The sequence below is a fragment of the Chrysochloris asiatica genome, unplaced genomic scaffold (assembly GCF_000296735.1).
Source record: "Chrysochloris asiatica unplaced genomic scaffold, ChrAsi1.0 scaffold00302, whole genome shotgun sequence".
NCBI classification, from domain to species: domain Eukaryota; kingdom Metazoa; phylum Chordata; class Mammalia; order Afrosoricida; family Chrysochloridae; genus Chrysochloris; species Chrysochloris asiatica.
The window spans coordinates 2,118,978-2,137,535 of NW_006408820.1; the positions used below are offsets into that span (position 1 = coordinate 2,118,978).

The 18,558-nt window shown below is 44.5% G+C and overlaps 1 protein-coding gene across 2 annotated transcripts in view; it reads right to left on the reverse strand.

Moving 5' to 3' along the window:
* The window catches only part of IGSF3 (immunoglobulin superfamily, member 3), a 146,790-nt gene extending 128,437 nt beyond the window's left edge, over positions 1-18,353 (reverse strand). Inside the window, exons 1-2 of one of the 2 annotated variants that reach the window (XM_006874804.1) lie at positions 18,214-18,353; positions 16,893-17,552 (exon numbers count right to left, since the gene is read on the reverse strand). In XM_006874804.1, coding sequence (XP_006874866.1) covers positions 16,893-16,935 — 43 coding nt within the window. In that variant the 5' untranslated portion in view covers positions 16,936-17,552; positions 18,214-18,353. Of the gene's footprint in view, positions 1-16,892; positions 17,553-18,213 lie in introns of those variants that run through there. The other variant, XM_006874803.1, reaches the window with a different exon arrangement.
* Positions 18,354-18,558: the final 205 nt, after the last annotated feature.

Sequence of the window (18,558 nt, forward strand, 5' to 3'; positions counted from 1 at the left end):
TGAGCATTAGGCTGATAACCAAAGGTCAGCTGTACAAACCTACCAGTGCCTACGCAGGAGAAAGATGAAGTAGTGTATTTCCACAGAGATTTACAGCCTCGGAAACTCTATAGAGCAGTTGTACTCTGACCTATTGGTTGCTATGAGTTGGAATTGACTCCACAGCAGTGGGGGTTTTTGGGTTTTGATGGTATATAAATCCAAGAACCATCCATCCCTCCAAAATAGCAACCATTTTAAAAATCAGGTCTAAAGGTGACCCATCCAAGAAACCTGCTTTTGCTCCTGAGGTTTCAAAGAAAGCCATACCGGTGAACCCTGAGCAGTAACCAAGCACTTTGAAATGGTAATCTTTTTTATAGCAGTAACTGCTTCTACAGAGCTACAGAAAAAAAAGGAAAAAGACAAAGACAAAAAGAAAACTCTTCCTTTTGGGTTAAAGTCTTAAAGGTCGAGCTGGTAGAAAGTAATGCTAGAGATTTTTCTAGTTCAGTTCATCTTAAATAGGGGGATGATTTGGGAATTGAATAGGCAAGGAAACCGCTCTCATTTTTTTTCCAGTCTGTGAAGGAATAGGAAGATGGGATCAAATCAAACACAAAACCTAAGTTGTAAAAACTTAACAGGTTTTAAATAGAACTTATTTTAATTCAAGATAATTTCAAAATGGTAACTAAAAAAGGTGATGAAGCATGCATGTGCTTAATTTGTAAAATGTATATGGCTGCTGTTCGTGGTGTTTTTGAGAAAATATGCTGAATAAACAAGTCAATTATCCTCATTAAATACATTAAAGTTTATGGGTAGTGTTTTGATTAAGACTCTTGCTCTCTTGATACTACAAGACAAAATTATTCTGCTATTGAATGAATCTCAATACTTTCCAATGATTTCACAAATTATAGCTTCAACTAGCTATAAAATCATCAAATCAGTTCTGATATGGCCATAAAATTGAACCTGAAAAACAAAAAAATTCTGAAATCACCCCTTTAAAATCAAGTCATTGAAAACTATGTTCTATATGACTCCATTTATGTAAGAAAAAAAATCTACAAGTGTGGGCATATGCATAGGAATTTATAGAGCAGGGTCTAAAAGAATAGACATCAAACTAAAGAACATACACCAAATTCAGTAAGAAGGATGGGGAAGAGGAGGGGAACTTCCACATTTTACTCTCTGTATTTCTATACTGTTTGGGTTTTTTACTGTATTCCAAAGTTAATTGTCAACATAATGAAATTTCAAAAACAACGCAAACAAACCTTCTAAAACCGAAATCAAGATCTCATCACCCTACCTGTACATAACACTTTATCCTGTAGCCTTTTACTGCTGATTTAAATAATCACTAAATCAAATCAAATCTTCAGTGAAAATCAAGATTTCCTGATGGAGGTGTCGCTCCTAAGAGGTTGTGAAATGTCATTCCCTAGAAGTATTACATTTAAAGAAAGAAGTTGGGCTTGGCTGACATACAGTAGGTGTGGTTTGACCTGAAGCAAGGGAGAGTTACTCAACTCCACTTCTATTGTTCCTGTTTTACTCAAAGTCTTTCCAAGCTAAGTCAATCAGTCAAGGCCACCAAGACAGTCAATTCATGAGTCCTGGTGTGGCGCTGTGGGTTCATGCACTGGATGGCAAGTTCTATTTGAACCACAAAGTTGGTGGTTCAAGCTCACCAGCCACTCCTTGGAAATCCTATCCAGACTTGCTATGAGTAGGAATCTACTCGATGGCACTTAACACCAACAAAGGGGGCCGGTAGTGGCTCCGTGGTAGAATTCTTGCCTTCCACGCAGGAGGCCAGGGTTCAATTCCCTGCTATGATGCTGAAACCTTCAGTGCAGCTTCCAGACTTCTTATTGTTGTTGTTAAGTGCTGTTGAGTAGGTTCCGACTCATAATGTTGATGGACTAAAACAGATGAGAAAGTAAGGCTCAGCGATCTACTTCTGAAAATCAGCCAATGAAAATCCAAAGGATCACAAATGAATGAAATGTTACCCAGCCAATCCTGTGCCATCCCCATGATGGGCTGCCATGAGTTGGGACCAACTCACCAGCAGCTAACCACAATGAACAAATGTTACTAGGGCACCCAAGTTCCCTAAGACTTGGGGTCTGAAAGCAGGGGATTTCGAAAATGTCTAACAATGATGCCACTTTCCCTATACTGAGGGTACAGGGCTAGGGTTTCTAAATTAAGTGTGTGCTTTGTTTGGTCAGAGGCAACCCACAGTACAAAAGTAATTTAGCTTTGGAGTTGGATTATACTGAGTTGAGTGTAAGCTGGTTATCACATAGGGAAAACAGATGAATTACTACTTAACAAATGCTGTCTGTTTGGGAAACAAAAGATTTCAAAACACGGAGCTCCTGGGGGGAGAGGGATTAACAACATAGGTCCTAAAGGAGTGGAAATAGGGAAGTATGCTCATGACATGACATTGTCCGGCACCTTGTGCTTTACGTCCACCTCTGAGAACACAGGCCTGAGCCAGGGCCCTGCTGAGAGCTGAGGCTGTGTTCTCAGATGAAGACAGACCAATGCTGATCCTTCAGGAACTGCCAGACTGCATTCTGGGTATCACAAAATGGTGTTACAAGTAAAAACAGAATTAAACACGCAACAATAACACTATTTTAAAGGCAAGCCTGGACAAACCCTACTACATCAAAGAATCATAATCAGAGAGAACAGAAAACTGGCATCAGATATTTTCTCTACTTTTAATAAAGGGAAGGCCTGGGGACCTGAGAGTTGATGGCAAGAGCGAACCACTAGATGATCTCCATCGCCATATAGTCAAATCCAACCCACAGCAACCCTCTAAGAGCAGAGTAGAGAGCTGCTCCTAAGCTGCTGTACTGCTAACCAGAAGGCCAGTGGTTCAAACCCACCAGCCCCTCTTAGGAAACTTTATATAGGTTTGCTTTGAGTCGGAACGGACTCCACGACACGTAACAACAATCTTTACTGAAGTAGATGGTCATATCTTTTTCTCACTGAGCAGTTGCTAGTGCGTTCAAACTGTCAACCTCTCAGTTAGCAGCTGAACCAAAGTGCCACCATGGATCCTCAATTAGATGACAAAAACACCAAACCAACCCCACTGCCATCTAGTTGATTCTGACTCCAATGGCCCTACAGCATTTCTAAGAACGCTCTTTACAAAAACAAATAGTCTCACCTTACTCCTATGGAGCTGCTGGTGGATTTTCACCATCAGTCTTGTGGTTAGCATCCCAATGCCTAGTCCACAGCACCACAAATGTCTCCTCAGATGATAGCGAAACTCTAATTCTTTGAGTTCACGGTGTAGTTAGAATGTATCTGCCTTGATTGTCCTGTTTCCATGGATACACAAAAGTTCTTCCTTTGGTACAAGACCAGGCCTTCACTTTCTGGACTCACCAATTCTAGTTACACCTTCTGCTTCCCTGAGCACTTTTCCTAGCAACACTGCTGTCCAATGGTTCTTTGTCTGGAATCCCATCCCTCACGGGTTCTCCAACACATCTACCACCTACAGTTCTCTGGTATCTCCCATCTGTCACGTGCCCAAATCCATAGTCCTCACACCAACCCAGCAGCTCCAATACCTACCAACCAGTACCTTCAGGTCCCTAGACCCAAGAGACTCAATGATACTCAGTCTTCTCCATCCCTTGAGAAGTGTTCTCAAAAAAGTGTCATGTGCTGAGGGTGTCCTTCACCCCATAACCATGCCAGGCTATCAGTTTCCTCTTATTTAAAAAGTGCCCCAAAGTCTAGCTCTTCCAGAAAGCCTTTCCATATACTGACTACTCATGAGCTCCCCACATCATTCCTCTCCTATACATAAAACGTCCTCCACTCCTCCTGCTAAAATGGGAACAAGAACAAGTGTGCCTTGTCTCTCCTCCTCCAATAGACACACATCTTCAGAGAACATGTCAGGGTGTCTTTCTGTCCTTTTGAAAACTGAAATACCGTTTGCTTTACCGCTAGACTTAGATGGCAGTATCTGAGTCATGCCGTAGGTTAATGCTTTGGACTGCAAAGTCGGTTTGAACCTCAAGGTCGGCAGTTCAAGCTCACCAGCTGCTCCTCAGAAGCCCTACACAGGATCACTGTGGGTTGGAACCAACTCTATGGCACTTACCAACAACAGAGGGCAGTATCTAGTGTTGTGTTCAGCAAAGCCTTGGTCACCTGAATGGCTAGGAATAGAGTTTCCAGGTAAATTTAATCAGAGGGTTCATTGAGAATAACCCAGAAACTTTGCTTCAACTCTCTTTATTACACAGCGTATTATAAAGCTTTTCAAAATACATCTGACCACTTTCCAGCCTGGCTAGAGTTAATATGATTTAATCTTTCGTTTGGGATCTTCCAGTGCCCCAGGCTCATCATTCTCTGCTGCTACTTTAATTATAGATACGGACGATGTAGAGACCAGGGTAACTGGACGATGTAGAGACAGGGTAACGACTTGCTTGGTAGCTGCTCATTTCTAGACTAAATCTCTGCCACTACATCTTGTGATTTTTTTTTCCCCCCCTTGTGAAAGTGGAATTCCAAACTGAAAATCCCACTTAATTGAGGATTCCAGTTAAGGGAGGTCCACTGCCATGGTTTTTGTTCAGTGCCTGCCATTGTGGCCCACAATTAGTCAGTTAATAAAGGCTTCTTGATGAGGGAATTTGGCAACATGTGATTTTCTACAAATATATGCTTGATTTTGAAGCAACCGCTCATTTCTTTGAAAATCGGGGGAGGAGGGGCTTCACACACAGGTGTCTTAAATTTCCTTAAATTAAAAAGAAACACACACACACCACAAAACCCTTTAGGAATAGCTATAGCTGTGCTCTGGTAGCGTAGTGGTTACGAAGCGGGCTGCTAACCTCAAGGTCCAGGAGTTCAAAACTACCAGCTGTCCAGCGGGAGAAAAATGAGGCTTTCTGCTCCCATAAAGATTTACAGCCTTGGAAACCCTGTGCACTATGAGTCAGAACCACACAAAACCCTTTAGGGATAGCTATAGTTGATCTCACTTTGAAGCAGCAAAGAAATAGGTATCCACTCATGATAACTGAGGATACTCCTAGAGGGACCTAAAAATATTAATCAAGAGGCCATAACTCAGGATGTACTGGGCACCCAAGGCCAAAGACTATGGGAAATCAGCAACTGGAGCCACTGCCTCCAGTTCCCAGGCCCTGGCTCAGTGTAGGCTCTTGGGACCCACTCTAAACCCAGCACTCAAACTCATTATAATCTAATCTCTTTGTCCAACCTAATCCCACCTGAATCAGACCTTAGAGCCATTAATACGCAATCTCTCAATGACTGCTCCAGAACCATAATACTGCTCTCTCCTCTCTAAATTCTCAGAAGTCTACCGTAAGAGTTGCAATCCACACCAAAGGCTGTAATATTTGATCTTCATTCGTGTGTCAAATCCTCTTCACTTCCAATAAGGAAGGTTATGTCCTCTCCATGTCAACAGCCTTCAGTATGGATTGCACCTCAATGTAAGAAAATAAAAATCCTCACAACTAGACCAATAAAGAAACATCATGAGAAGTGGAGAAAAGAATGAAGTGGTCAGAAACTTCATGTTGCTTGGATCCGCAACCAATGCTCATGAAATCAAAGGATGGATTGCATTGGTCAAATCTGCAAAAGACCTATCTGAAGTGTTAAATAGCAAAGATGTCATCAGACAAGGGACTCATCTCTAAAATTTATAGAAAACGTCAACACCTCAACAAGAAAGAGACAAATAATTCCATTTTTAAAATGGGTTGTTTGGTGTTCTTCTTGTTAAGTTCTGTGAATACTGTTGCAACTCACAAGGACCCTGCATAGGGTTTCTGAGGAGCGGCTGGTGAGTCTGAATCACTGCCCTTGTGATTAGCAGCCCAGTGTTTGATTGACAACACCACAGTAAGACTCAAAAAAATGGGTAGAACAGACATTTCACCAAAGAAAATATTCAACAACCATGAAATGTTCATTATCACTAGCCACTGCTGATGTTAAGTGCCGTTGAGTTGGTTCTAATTCACAGTGACCCTCTCTATAGGGTTTCCAAGAAGCGATTGGTGGGTTTGAACCTCCAATCTTGTGATTTGTAGCCCATGCTTATCCAATAGCACCACAGCAGGACTCCATTGGTAGAGATGTGCCATGGAGTCAGTTCCGACTCACAGTGACCCTGCATAGGGTTTCTGAGGTTGTAAATCTTTACATGAGCAGAAAGCCTCATCTTTGTCCCAAGAAGTGACTGGTAGTTTCGAACTGCTGACCTTGAGGTTAGCAGATCAACTCATAACCATTATGCTACCAGAGCTCCTTAGGGCTCCATCAGAGTCATGCAAATCAAAACAATTAGATGTCACCTCATCCTAGTGTTAATAGCAAAGATTTTAAAAAACAAAAAAACAAGAGAACAATAAATGCTGGGTAGGGTGTGGAAAGACCAGGACCTTTCTACACTGCAGGGCTGCAAAATGTACCACCACTGTGGAAAATGAGATGGCATTTCCTTAAAAAGTTGGAAATAGAAATACCATGTTGCCATTGTTGTTAAGTACCATCAAGTTGATTCCGACTCACAGTGACCCTGTATAGAGTTTCCAAGGAGTGGCTGGTGAGTTTGAACCGTTGACTTTACAGTTAGCAGTCCAGTGTTTATACTACAGCATACACCAGGTCACAGAAATACCATAAGGCCCAGCAATCCCTCTACTTTGTAAATATCCTCAAGAAATAAGAGCTATGACACAAATATGCACACCCATGTTCATCACAGCACTATTATAATAGCAAAAAGATGGAGGCAGACTACATGCCCATCAATGGAAGAATGGAGAAAGGAACTATGGTACATACATACAGTGAAATATTATGCAGTGCTGAAGAATAACAATGAATCTTTAAAATACCTCATTACAGGGACAAACCTGGAGGACATTATGCTGAGTGAAATTAGTCAGTCACAGAAGGGCAAATAATACATTTGACCACTATTGCAAAAAATCCAGAAGAGGTTTTCATGCTAAAAGAAACATTATTTGATGGCTACCAGAGGCAGAAGTGAAGAAAGACTAATTCACTGGCTAGAGGGTAGACACACGTTAACTTGGGTGATGGGGACAGCAATATACAATAAAATGGAGGTTAGCAGAAGAATGAGGAAGACAGATGAAGACACAGAGAGGCATAAAGAAAATAGAGGTAAATACTGATATATACACAATCTGGCAACAGCAGTGATCTACAAGTAGATACACGGACAAATACACAGGATCAATAGGTATGAGAGGGAGGCAGGGAGAGAGGGAGAATGGGATATACCAACAAATATATAAAGATTTGATGGAGGGTATTTGTACGTGGGTATTTACCTTTGCATCAAACACACCTATGAATGTAGTAGAGCATTGTTGTTGGTAGGTGCCATGGAGTCGGTTCCGACTCATAGTGACCTTGCACAGGGTTTCCGAGGCTGTAAATCTTTACGGGAGCAGAATGCCTCATCTTTCTCCTGCGGAATCACTGGTAGTTTCAAACTGCCGACCTTGAGGTTAGCAGCCCAATTTGTAACCCCTATGCTACCAGAGCTCCTTTGGTGGAGCATACCGGGGGACAAAATGATGAAAACCTCTTAATACTTAGTACATGTTGAGGCAACAAGTTGCTGGGCCTGGGGGCTCAGGCTTACAGTTTCAGGGGACACCAGGGTCAAGAGGCATAACATAGTCCACATAGACAATGTTCTACATCTTAATTTGGTGAGTAGCAACTTGGGAACTTAAAAGCTCATGAGCAGGCACCTATGGTACAACTACTAGTCTCCCCCTGTGCAGAGGAAAGAGTTATGAAAATTAAGATGTTTGGAAAAATTCAGTCCACTGGATTAATGGACTATATGAACGTCAGTCTCCATGACTCTGAGACCAGAAGAACTAGATGGTGCCCAACTACCACTACCAACTGCTCTGGCAAGGGTCCAATTGGATGGTCCTGGTTAGAGTGGAAAAAAATATACTATAAAACTCAAAATTACAAAAAAGACCGGGTTTACTGGTCAGAAAGAGACTGGAGGAAATTGGGACTTTGGTCCTTGGTCACCCTTCAGGTCTGAAACTAAACTCAACCTCATGTATCGATTTTCAGTCAAGGTATCCATAGGTACATAGTGGGGACAACAACACTAGTAAGGGATGCTCACCATGGAATGGAGATGATCATGGAATGGCCACTGATACAACATCAAAAGGGCAATATTTACCTAAGGACAAAGTTCACAGAGTTGGGAAGGAGGGTGGAATAAAAACAAGAATCACAAGGAGGAAGTGGGCTAACTGCTGTCACATGGAGGAGACTGCAATCATTGAGATGAAACAAATTGTATGATTTGTAGAATTTAAAACTGATGATCTACTCTGAAAGCCTTCATTCAATTCACAATAAAAAGTTAAAAAAAAATAAAATTAAACAGAGAGAGAGCAAAGATGTCACACTCTGAAGACTAAGGGACACCTGCCCTAGTCATGGCATTTCAATCACCTTATATATAAGGAAGACCATTAAAGAATCCAAGTATTTGAATTACGGTTATTTCTGAAGAATATTGACGGTACCATGAACTGCCAGAAGAGCAAACGAATCTGTTTTGAAAGAAGTACATCCAGAATGCTCCTTAAAAGTAAGGATGATGAAACTTTGTCTTTCATACTTTGGACATGTCAGGAGGGACCAGTCAGTCCCTGGAGAAGGATATCAAGCTTAGTAAAGGAGAAGATCAGAATACTGGTGTGGTGTTGCAGGATTTAAACACTTGACTGCTAACCTCATGGTTGGCACAACCGACTCAACTGCACTTAACAACAACAACAACAAATGTAGAGGGTCAGTGAAAAAAAAGGAATACCCCCCACCCCCCATGAGACGGACTGACACAGTGGCAGAACCAATGGACTCAAACCTACCAATTATGAGGATGGCTTAGGACCAGGCAGTGTTTTTTTTGTGCATGTTGTTGTTAAGTGCCGTCGAGTCGGTTCCGACCCATAGCGACCCTGTACAGGGTTTCCGAGGTTGTAAATCTTTACGGGAGTAGAAAGCCTCATCTTTCTCCCGTGGAGCGGCTGGTAGTTTCGAACCGCTGACCTTAAGGTTCGCAGCCCGATTCGTAACCACTAGTTGTTGTTGTTAAGTACCATCAAGTCAGTTGCGACCCACAGCGACCCTGTATAGGGTTTCCAAAGAGCGACTAATGAGCTTGAACCACCAACCTTGCAGTTCAAATGGCTTTGCAGTCTGGCACATTAACCCACAGCGCCACACCAGGATCTGTTGTGCATAGGGTGGCTATAAGTCAGAACTGACTTGACAGCACCTAACAACTAACAACAACTGTAAAAAGATTGTCTTCCTAGCCAAACCCTACCCATTTCTGAACGCTCAGTCCATGTCCTCTCGTCCAACAACCACCACCTACACTGAACTTGACTTTCAATTCTGCAGGGACCTGTGGGTAGAATTTGGGAGGTTTGTGAATTTGGATAGGAAAAAAGACATTACATCTTTATTTTCACTAACCTTTAATTGAATTTTAACAAGTCCTTTGATTATGAATATATAGGCAACCAACAACAGCAGCATTTCTAGTATCTGCAACTTTGTCTCAACAGAAATCACCCACACTTTTCATATGACATCACAGATAATTCAAAACCCTCAAAATATCATCTCCACTCATCACTAGTTAAAAGGTACAAAAACTGTTAGATCTACTGTTGTTGTTAGCTGCAGTCAAGTTGATTAAAAGAGAGCAGCTCCACAGGGTTTTCAAGGCTGTGACCTTTCGAAAGCAGATCACCAGACCTGTCTTCCAAGGTACCTCGTGTTGTTGTTGTCGTTGTTAAGTGCCGTCGAGTCGGGTTGCGACCCTGTATAGGGTTCCCAAGGAGCAGCCGGTGAACTTGAATTGCAGGCCTCCCAGTTCAAAGCTCCACACCAGGGCTCCTCTAGTTGGGTTCAAAGTTCCTGTCTTTCGGCTAGCAGCAGAGAACTTTCTTATTTGTCTTAAGGTTATTGCTATATCACACTTTTTAGAATAAGCACACAAGGTGGGTGGTTCAAAACCACCAGCCCCTCCTCAGAAACCCTATATACGGTCGTTATGAGTCTGAACGGACTCTACAACACTTAACAACTAAATTTCAATATAACTGAGTTCCTTTGTCTTTCTATTCTGTCATTAATGCTATGGTGTGATGCTGCGGAATAATGCGCTGGACTGCAAGGTCGGGTTGAACTGCAAGGTTGGCAGTTCAAACTCACCAGCTGCTCCTCAGAAACCCTCCCTATACAGGATAACTATGAGTCAGAACCAACTCAATGGCACATAACAACAAAAACAGCATGCTAAGTAGAGTTCCAAAAGCTTCATGAGACTGTCAAAAAAATCCATGGCACACACAAAAAAGCAAAGAACTGTTTGGTGAAGTGAAAAAAAGTTCAGACAAAGGTGGAATCAGACCAAGGCTCTGCCAATTTCTTGCTCTTTTCCTTTAAACAAAATTACTTTAATCCCCTGATCCATGAATTTCCTCATCTTAAGGAAACAAATACATACAGAAACAACATGTATCCCAGGAACCCATTGATTCTTCCAAAAATGTACTGAACACCTATTGTACGTCAAGCACAAGGATGAATTCTGGGGCTATGCTAACAAACATGACAACAAGGGTACTGACAGGACTTGTACAGAAGGTTACACTGTGTATTTAACACAGCTACTGGCACATTATAAGCATAGTAAACATTAATAGTGTGTACTGCGAAAACCACAACATAGAGTATTTATCTATATGTTGATATATGTTGCTTCCCACATAGCAACTGTTGGCTTATCTAGCTGCTGCCTTCCCAACAAGACTTACTCAAGGCCACCGGCTGTGTTTCATACTCAGAGAGGGCAGCTTGTTAGATGAAAGACCACAGGATGTGAGACTAAATGGTCCTGGCTTCCAAACCCTGTGCTGACACGCATTAGCTTGGTGACTATGGTAAGAACCAGCCGCTTTCCTCTACAGTCTTTTCTCTCTTTCTCCTACATTAGTAGAACCCCCAGCATTTAACTGTATACACAGCCAGCAAAATAAGGATAATATTTTCTAGCTTTCCTGACGGCTAAGCAGGGTCATAGATGCAAGTTGTAGCCATTGGATATAAGCAGATTGATGTGTACACTTTACAGATGGTAGTTGTTGTTGATAGTAAATGCCATGGTCTCTGTTTCTATTCATAGTGTCCCTGCATAGGTGGTGGTGTACCATGGAGTCGGTTCCAACTCATAGCAACCTGAATAGGGTTCCTGAGGCTGTAAATTCTTATGGGAGCAGAAAGTCTCATCTTCCTCTCATGAAGAGCTGTGTTTCAAACTGCTGACTTTGAGGTTAGCAGGCCGACTCATAACCACTATGATACCAAAGCTCCTTATAGCAGAGATGGGAAACATTTTTTCTGCCAAAATAAAAATTAGCCTGCTATACTTGGTCCAACATTTAATTAACTCTCCCTTAAGGCGCTGTGGTTGGCCCAGGATCAGGCAGTGTTTCGTTCTGCTGTGCATAAGGTCGCTATGGGTCGGTACCGACTCGATGGCACCTAACAACAACAACAAAGGTGCTGTAGGCTTAATGCGCCAGACTGCAAAGCCGTTTGAACTGCAAGGTCAGCGGTTCAAACTCACCAGCTGCTCCTCGGAAACCCTATATAGAGTCGCTATGGGTCAGAATGGACTCGACGGCCCTTAACAACAACAAGGCGCTGTGGGTTAATGCACTGGACTGCAAAGCTGCTTTGAACCACAAGGTCAGAGGTTCAAGCTCATCAACCACTCCTCAGAAACCCTATACAGCATTGCTATGGGCCAGAACCGACTCGATGGCACACAACAACAAGGCTCTTGTGGGTTAATGTGCTAGACTGCAAAGTTGGTTTGAACCCCAAGGTCAGAGATTAAACCACACCAGCCACTCCTCAGAAACCCTATACAGGGTTGCTATGGGTCAGAACCAACTCGACGGCACTTAACAACAACGACAACAATGTAATGGCTGGAACTGTGGTTGTCTTGGCATTGCCAGATCAGATGATTTTGTGGGCCTTCTATGGCCCATGGAGTCCTGATATAGTGCTGTGGGATAAAGCCCTGGACCACAAGGTCAGCTAGAACCTCAAGGTCAGCAGTTTCAAACTCACCAGTGTCTCCTTGGACACCCTATACAGGGCCACTATGAGTAGGAATTGACTTGATGGCACTTAACAACAACATCTTACCCCTGCTGTATAGGATTTCCGAGGTGTGGTTGTTGTTGTTGTTGTTGTGGTTAATCGTTCAGTGCTCATGCTACAGCACCAAACCAGGACTCCACAACGTACAGAAAATAACCTTAAATTATGAAGGGCTGCCCTTTTCCCACTTCCTGATCTAGAACCGCCAGCAATCTTGAACAGTGAGGTGACCCTGGGACTGGAGGACATTCATATGGAAAAACAAACAGGAGGCATCTAGGTCCCTGATACTGCAGAACACCATACCAAGCTGGTATAGTCAACTACTTTAACCTCCCTTGACCTCAATTTCCCTAGCTATAGAAAAATTGACAATATGAGATATCTGCTTTGTAGAGTTGTTTTGAGGTCTGAAACAGCACTAGTTAAGTACTTGGCTGCTCCCCTCACCCAAAAGTCAGTGGTTTGAACCCAATGAGTTGGAATCAACTCACCAGCAGTGGGTTTGTTTGTTTGTTGTTGTTTAAGGACTGAACAACATAGGACTTGGTTCATGGTAAGGGTCAGAGCTAGGAGAACTGGAATTAACACTGTTACTCTTCTCACTGCAATAAAAAATGTAGGAGACTGATACATCTTAAGATAGCTCCGGGTGCACAGAGGTGGCTCAATGATTTGAATTGAAAGGCATCCTAGGCAAGAATCTCCTTCTGTTCAAGAAAGGGAAGTTCACTATATCTGGATCAGCTGTTGTGATAGTGATGTTTGTGCATCTATGAGTCACAATCCTCATCCTCTTCCTCCAGAACCTTGGTCATGACTGCCCCAAACCACTTCACTTCTCTCCTCTGCCTTTCCCTCTCTGCCTTTGATCTTACCCTAGTCTTGCCTCTGAGCTCTGGCCCATCAGTACATCAAAGTTTCTTTCAACCTCTTTTGGAAGCCCTACCTCCCAGTCAGAAGCTTTCCCTAACTAACTGGGAAGTAAGTGATCACTTCTTATCAAACAAGAGGCTTCCTGAACTCCACAAATGGACTTCCCTCCATATGGAGGAGATTGCAAATGATCTTTAGCCACCTACAGATTTCTCTTGTGTTGATCCAGAGATGTCCCAATCCCCTCCATCTTTCACGGCTAACACTTTTAAAGCTCTTTCATCTTGTTTGCAACATCAGCACTGATCTGGGAGGCATAACTCTTCACGGACAACGCAAAATCGAAACTTGCTTTATGTGTCTAAAGCTTACATTCATCTTTCCTGATTTTTTTCCCTTCCTGTCCTCGAAGACACAAATCTATTCTGTTTCTCCCAGATTGCTGTAATTTTTCCATGTCACTGTCACTCACGCAGGCTTCTCCTAGAAACCGCCACAGATACTCTCTCCCTTTTACCCCATCCCCTCTTTTTACACATTCCACATTCACATACGCAGCCCCTTCATTCTCTCCCATCTCTGGCTTCACCACATTCTCATAATGGGTACTCTGCTATCTTTATGGCTCAACCAAGCCCAGGGTGGAATGGCTTTAACTTGAACCACGATTGCTGTCATAGCCAATGGTTCCTGGATTGGGTGCAGTACCCAGGGCTGCATCACAAAGAAATCAGACCCGATGGTCAAGAGGAAAGGTACAAAGCCATGTAGTTTCAATAGGACAGAGACGTGTAGGAGGATCTGTATACACAGACAGGAAGAAAAAGAAACCTGATCCAAATCCTAGACACTGGCAAAAGAGAGCAGAAAAGTGCATCTTTAATGATGTCAAGAGCATTGCAAACATTTCAGAGATTTATCTAGCATACCCCTCACATATTGTCTCAGGGCTTTCTAATTCAGTCAGTCAGTAGTAGAGGCGGGCCCCTGTATCTCTCGCACTTTGCAGCACACTTAGCTTTCTCCTACTTTTTATAAGGACTCCCAGTGTGACACTGTAGGATCAGCACTGGACTGAGAACCACAAAGTCAGCAGTTCAAACCCACCAGCTCCTCCTCGGAAACCCTACACAGTCGCTATGAGTCACAATTGACTGGGCGGCACAATAACAAACTTTTTACAAAAAAATAAAATTTATTTCAGATGTGCAGTTAGTATCACCTTGGGATTGTTTGCTATTGTAAATTCACACCACACATCAATTCACATTACACAGATCACACCAGACTGCAAGCAAGAAATAAGACCCCCAACAAGGGTGTTGTGCCTTCCCCAAACACCATCCGCTTCTCCAAGGTTAAGAAAGGAGTAGTAAGCCCTCCTTGCCCCACTTTTGTCTTGAGAAACCATCAAGTGTTAAGAAAAAAATGAGGTTCCACAACTGAGTGCACAAATCAGGTTGGAGATTAATAAGCACATCCATAATCCTAAAGCTTTCCCCTTTCACCCTGTCTGGACTTCCGCCACTGTTTCCCTTTAAGGCCACAGTGGCACTCATTTTCCTCCATAGCCCGTTTACACATGAGGGGCTTGGAGAAGGGGACAGCACCCCGTGCCAGGACCAGAGTTCTTCTCCCTAGAGTAGCCCAGACGACGAACAACAGAAAGAAAACCAACCAGCTTTCCATTTCTTGAGCAACCAGAAGAAACAAAAGGCACAAATGTCACATTTCTTTGCTTTCCTATTGGTGGTTCCTTTTCCAGTCCTCAGTCCCACCCTTCCACTCAACCTTCTTTCCCGCCTTCGCCATACACCCCATCAAAATCCAAAACTCCCAAGGGCTTCTCTGGTTTGTGTCTTTTTGCTCCAGTAAGAATCACTAATGACTGATTTCAACACAGACTCTATGTGAGCTGACAAACACAGGATAACAGTACTTAGGGACTGGGGGACAGGGGGCTACCTGCCTTCTTGATTCTGTCCGAGCATACAGGAGACATGGAAACAAGGGTTTATACCTCACCTACACCTGGGCAGAAAATGGAACATACTTATTCACACACTGACTCTCAAACTCACCGACACACTGGAATGAATGAGCAGGGAGACCCAAAAGACTGATCCTTGGGTTCTCCCCCGTTTTCACTCTCAGAGAATATGATTTAATTGGCCTGAGGTTGTTGCTCAGAAACCAGAATTATTAAAGCTAGCCCAGTGATTCCAATGTGCACCCTAGGGAGGTATTATCCCATTTCACTGACACTCGGATGTCAATATGGTGAGGTTGAGATTTGAAACCAGGTCCTTTCAATCCAAAGTCCATTCTCTTTCCATACTCTTGTTAACTTTTGCAAGGGTACAGGCAGTGCATGAAAGCAACCTCCACTGCCAGTGGGTTACCAATAAGCACAAGACACTTAGATCTGGAGATACAAAAACCACTGGCAACTGTGAAGACACCTTCTGAATTCAAACAACTGGGTCATACTGGGTATGCTTGTGTATAAGGTTAAGGGGAAATGTTATTGTTGTTGTTAAGTGCCTTCCAGTTGGTTCTGACTCATAGTGACCCTGTATAGGGTTTCCAAGGAGCAGCTGGTGGGTGTGAACTGCCGACATTTTGATCTGCAGAACAGTGCTGATCCTACAGAGCTACTCCAGGAGTCCAAGGGAAAATGTTGTTGTTGTTGTTATTAAGTGACATCGAGTTGGTTCCGACCCATAGCGACCCTGTATAGGGTTTCTGAGAAGCAGCTGGTGAGCTTGAACCACAGACCTTGCAGTTCAAACAGCTTCACAGGCTGGCGCATTAACCCACAGTGCCACACCAGGACTCCACAGGGAAATAGGGGAATACATTCATTTCTTCCTAACTAGGGAGTTTATTTAGACCTGAAATGTGTTTTAAGACACCACACTTAAGATGGCACTCAAATGATACAAAATACATTTCGGAATTTGAGAATGGATGAGTGTTGGGCAGAGGGGGACCTCTTTGAGACAGGAAGGAAGTCCTCAAGAAAAGTAACAAGGATTCACCTCTCGGGGGGCCACAATTTTTTCTTCCCGCTTTAAGCATTCTGACCTTCTATTGGGGCACAAAGCCCAATCTTAACAAACCTCCTTGCAGGCAGTATCTCTTTCTCTACAGAATATGGTCTCAGTTGTATTTGTGTGTGTCACAGCCTATGACTAGTGCTGTAAACATTTTTAGTCTACAGGCCAATGAGGCAGAGCAAAGCATTCCTTCAACCCTCTACCCCATCTACTCCCACTTCCATCTAAAAAAACCATCATCGTAATTACCAAACCAACTTTCCCAGCATAAGTAGGAATTAATGTGGACCAATATAGAAGTGATCTAATATGTGTAATACGACATGTTTGTAAAATTGTAAGACTAGCTCACAACCTACAGAGTACCCTAAACCACAGGCCTGTAGATGGGGATCTCAGCCCAATACACCAGATGGACACTTTAAGAACAGCAATTGTTCCTTCTTAAAGACAACAGTAACATTGCACCTTTCCTCCTGCATCAGAAATGGACCTCTGGGTAATCTCTTCCAACCTGTGAACCACACCAGCTTCTTCCTGGTGTCCCCCCAAAATCGAGTGTTGATGGGAAAGAACCACAAGGAATTACATGAACTAACAGCAGGTTAAACTTTCACATCGATTGCACTGATAAGCCGATCTACTTACCCAGCACCGCCAGACAGCTCAGCACTGGGAAAAAGCACTTCATGTCAGCAGCCTGGAGGAGACACAACACAGGGCGCTTCCTCTTCTCCCAGCACTTAATCTCTCATTTCTGGCAATCCACTTAGAGCTTCAGAGAAAGGTTTTGGAAATAGAATTTCACTCAGAAAAAGGAGGGCATGAGAAAGAGAAGAGAGCAGCAGGAGTGGATTGGGGATGGCATGTGTTTAACTCCTCTGTGCTAAATGGAGGGTCCACACAATTCTGAAGGCGCTCTAGGCTTCTGCTACATCGTGTGCCTTGTGTTTCCAACTGGGATTGTAGATTCGTGGAGGATTAATCCTCAAGGAAAAGGGAAAGAAAGAGTCTGAGAAAATCCTTTCATTCCCAAATTATACAGAAACGTCCTTGGCTTTGCACTGAAGGTGTTTGTAAGCTTCCTCACTGGGATTACCCAAAGGGTACAGGGCAGGTTTTGTCAAAACCTCTGACAGCCAAATTAACCTGGCTGGCATCCACTGCTTGGATTTCTTCATCCGAGAAGTCCGTCTCCATCCATGGTGGTAGGTCACGGAGCTGCCACCTGTCCCAGACCTGCCCAGGGCACACCAAGCAAGTTGGCGCTCAGCAGCCTTTAAGTGGTCCCACAATGCCAGCAGATTCCTAAAACAAAAAACATATTTATCAAAGGCAAATACACCCGCCCCCCAAAAAAGGGAGGCAGAGTGCTAGGCTGGTCCGGACACCTGGGTCGCATACCTGGACCTGGGTAGTCAACCTTCGCTTTCTGACCTTGGGCAAGTCGTTACGTTTCCATGCGCCTGGTTTCCCTTCCCCGAGCAGGACAACTGTGGGAAGCCCGATTGTTCCTGGAATACTTTCACCAAATGCTTCACTCCAGGGAATCCCTTGCCTCTAGCCGAGTCCCGGAGCCCCGGGTAGCCCCACCCTCCGCTGGGGCAGAACCGGCAGGGGCTCCGAGGTGGCGGCTCGGACTCCCGGGTTCCACTCCGGTCCCCGCCCTAAACGTGGGCACTCTGCGCGCGCCGCGCCCCAGGTGGCCCCGCTATTGTTTTACCTTCCCGGGTGTTTATTTTTCGCTGACTAAAAATAAAGGAGACCCGGTGAAAAAGGGAGTCGGGGCTCCGCTTTGGGCTGCCGAGGCTCGTTCGCCGCGCTCACGATCGAGCGGGGAAGGGGTCTCCGGCCCGACCCCGAGCGTAGCCGGCGCCGGGCCCGCCGCCGCCCCTTTGCCTCCCTTACCGGGATCCCGGATCCCCTCGCCCCCTGCTCAGCGCCGCCTGCGTCCTCATCGGACACTGACCTCGCCCCCGGCCCCCTCCCTCCGCTCGTCCGTGCGTCCGTCCGTCGGTCGGGGAGCACGCCTCTAGGGACGCGCCGCTTCCTCTCTCTGCTCCTGCAAAGGCACCCGCAGCCGCGCTCCGGCCCCTCCCGAGTCCCCGCCCCCTCCAGATCCAACCCTGCCCGCTGAGCCCAGACGAGAAGAGCGCCCGGCAAGGGCGGTGGTCACAGCGAGCGGCCCCGCCCTCAGCCCCGCCCCTTCCCACCGCCTTCGGTGACCGTGGGCTGGAGGGGGCATGGCAAGCAGCCGTTCCCCGTGTCGGGCCCACACCCGCTCGTGACAAGGGGACCCGTGGAACTGGGGGGA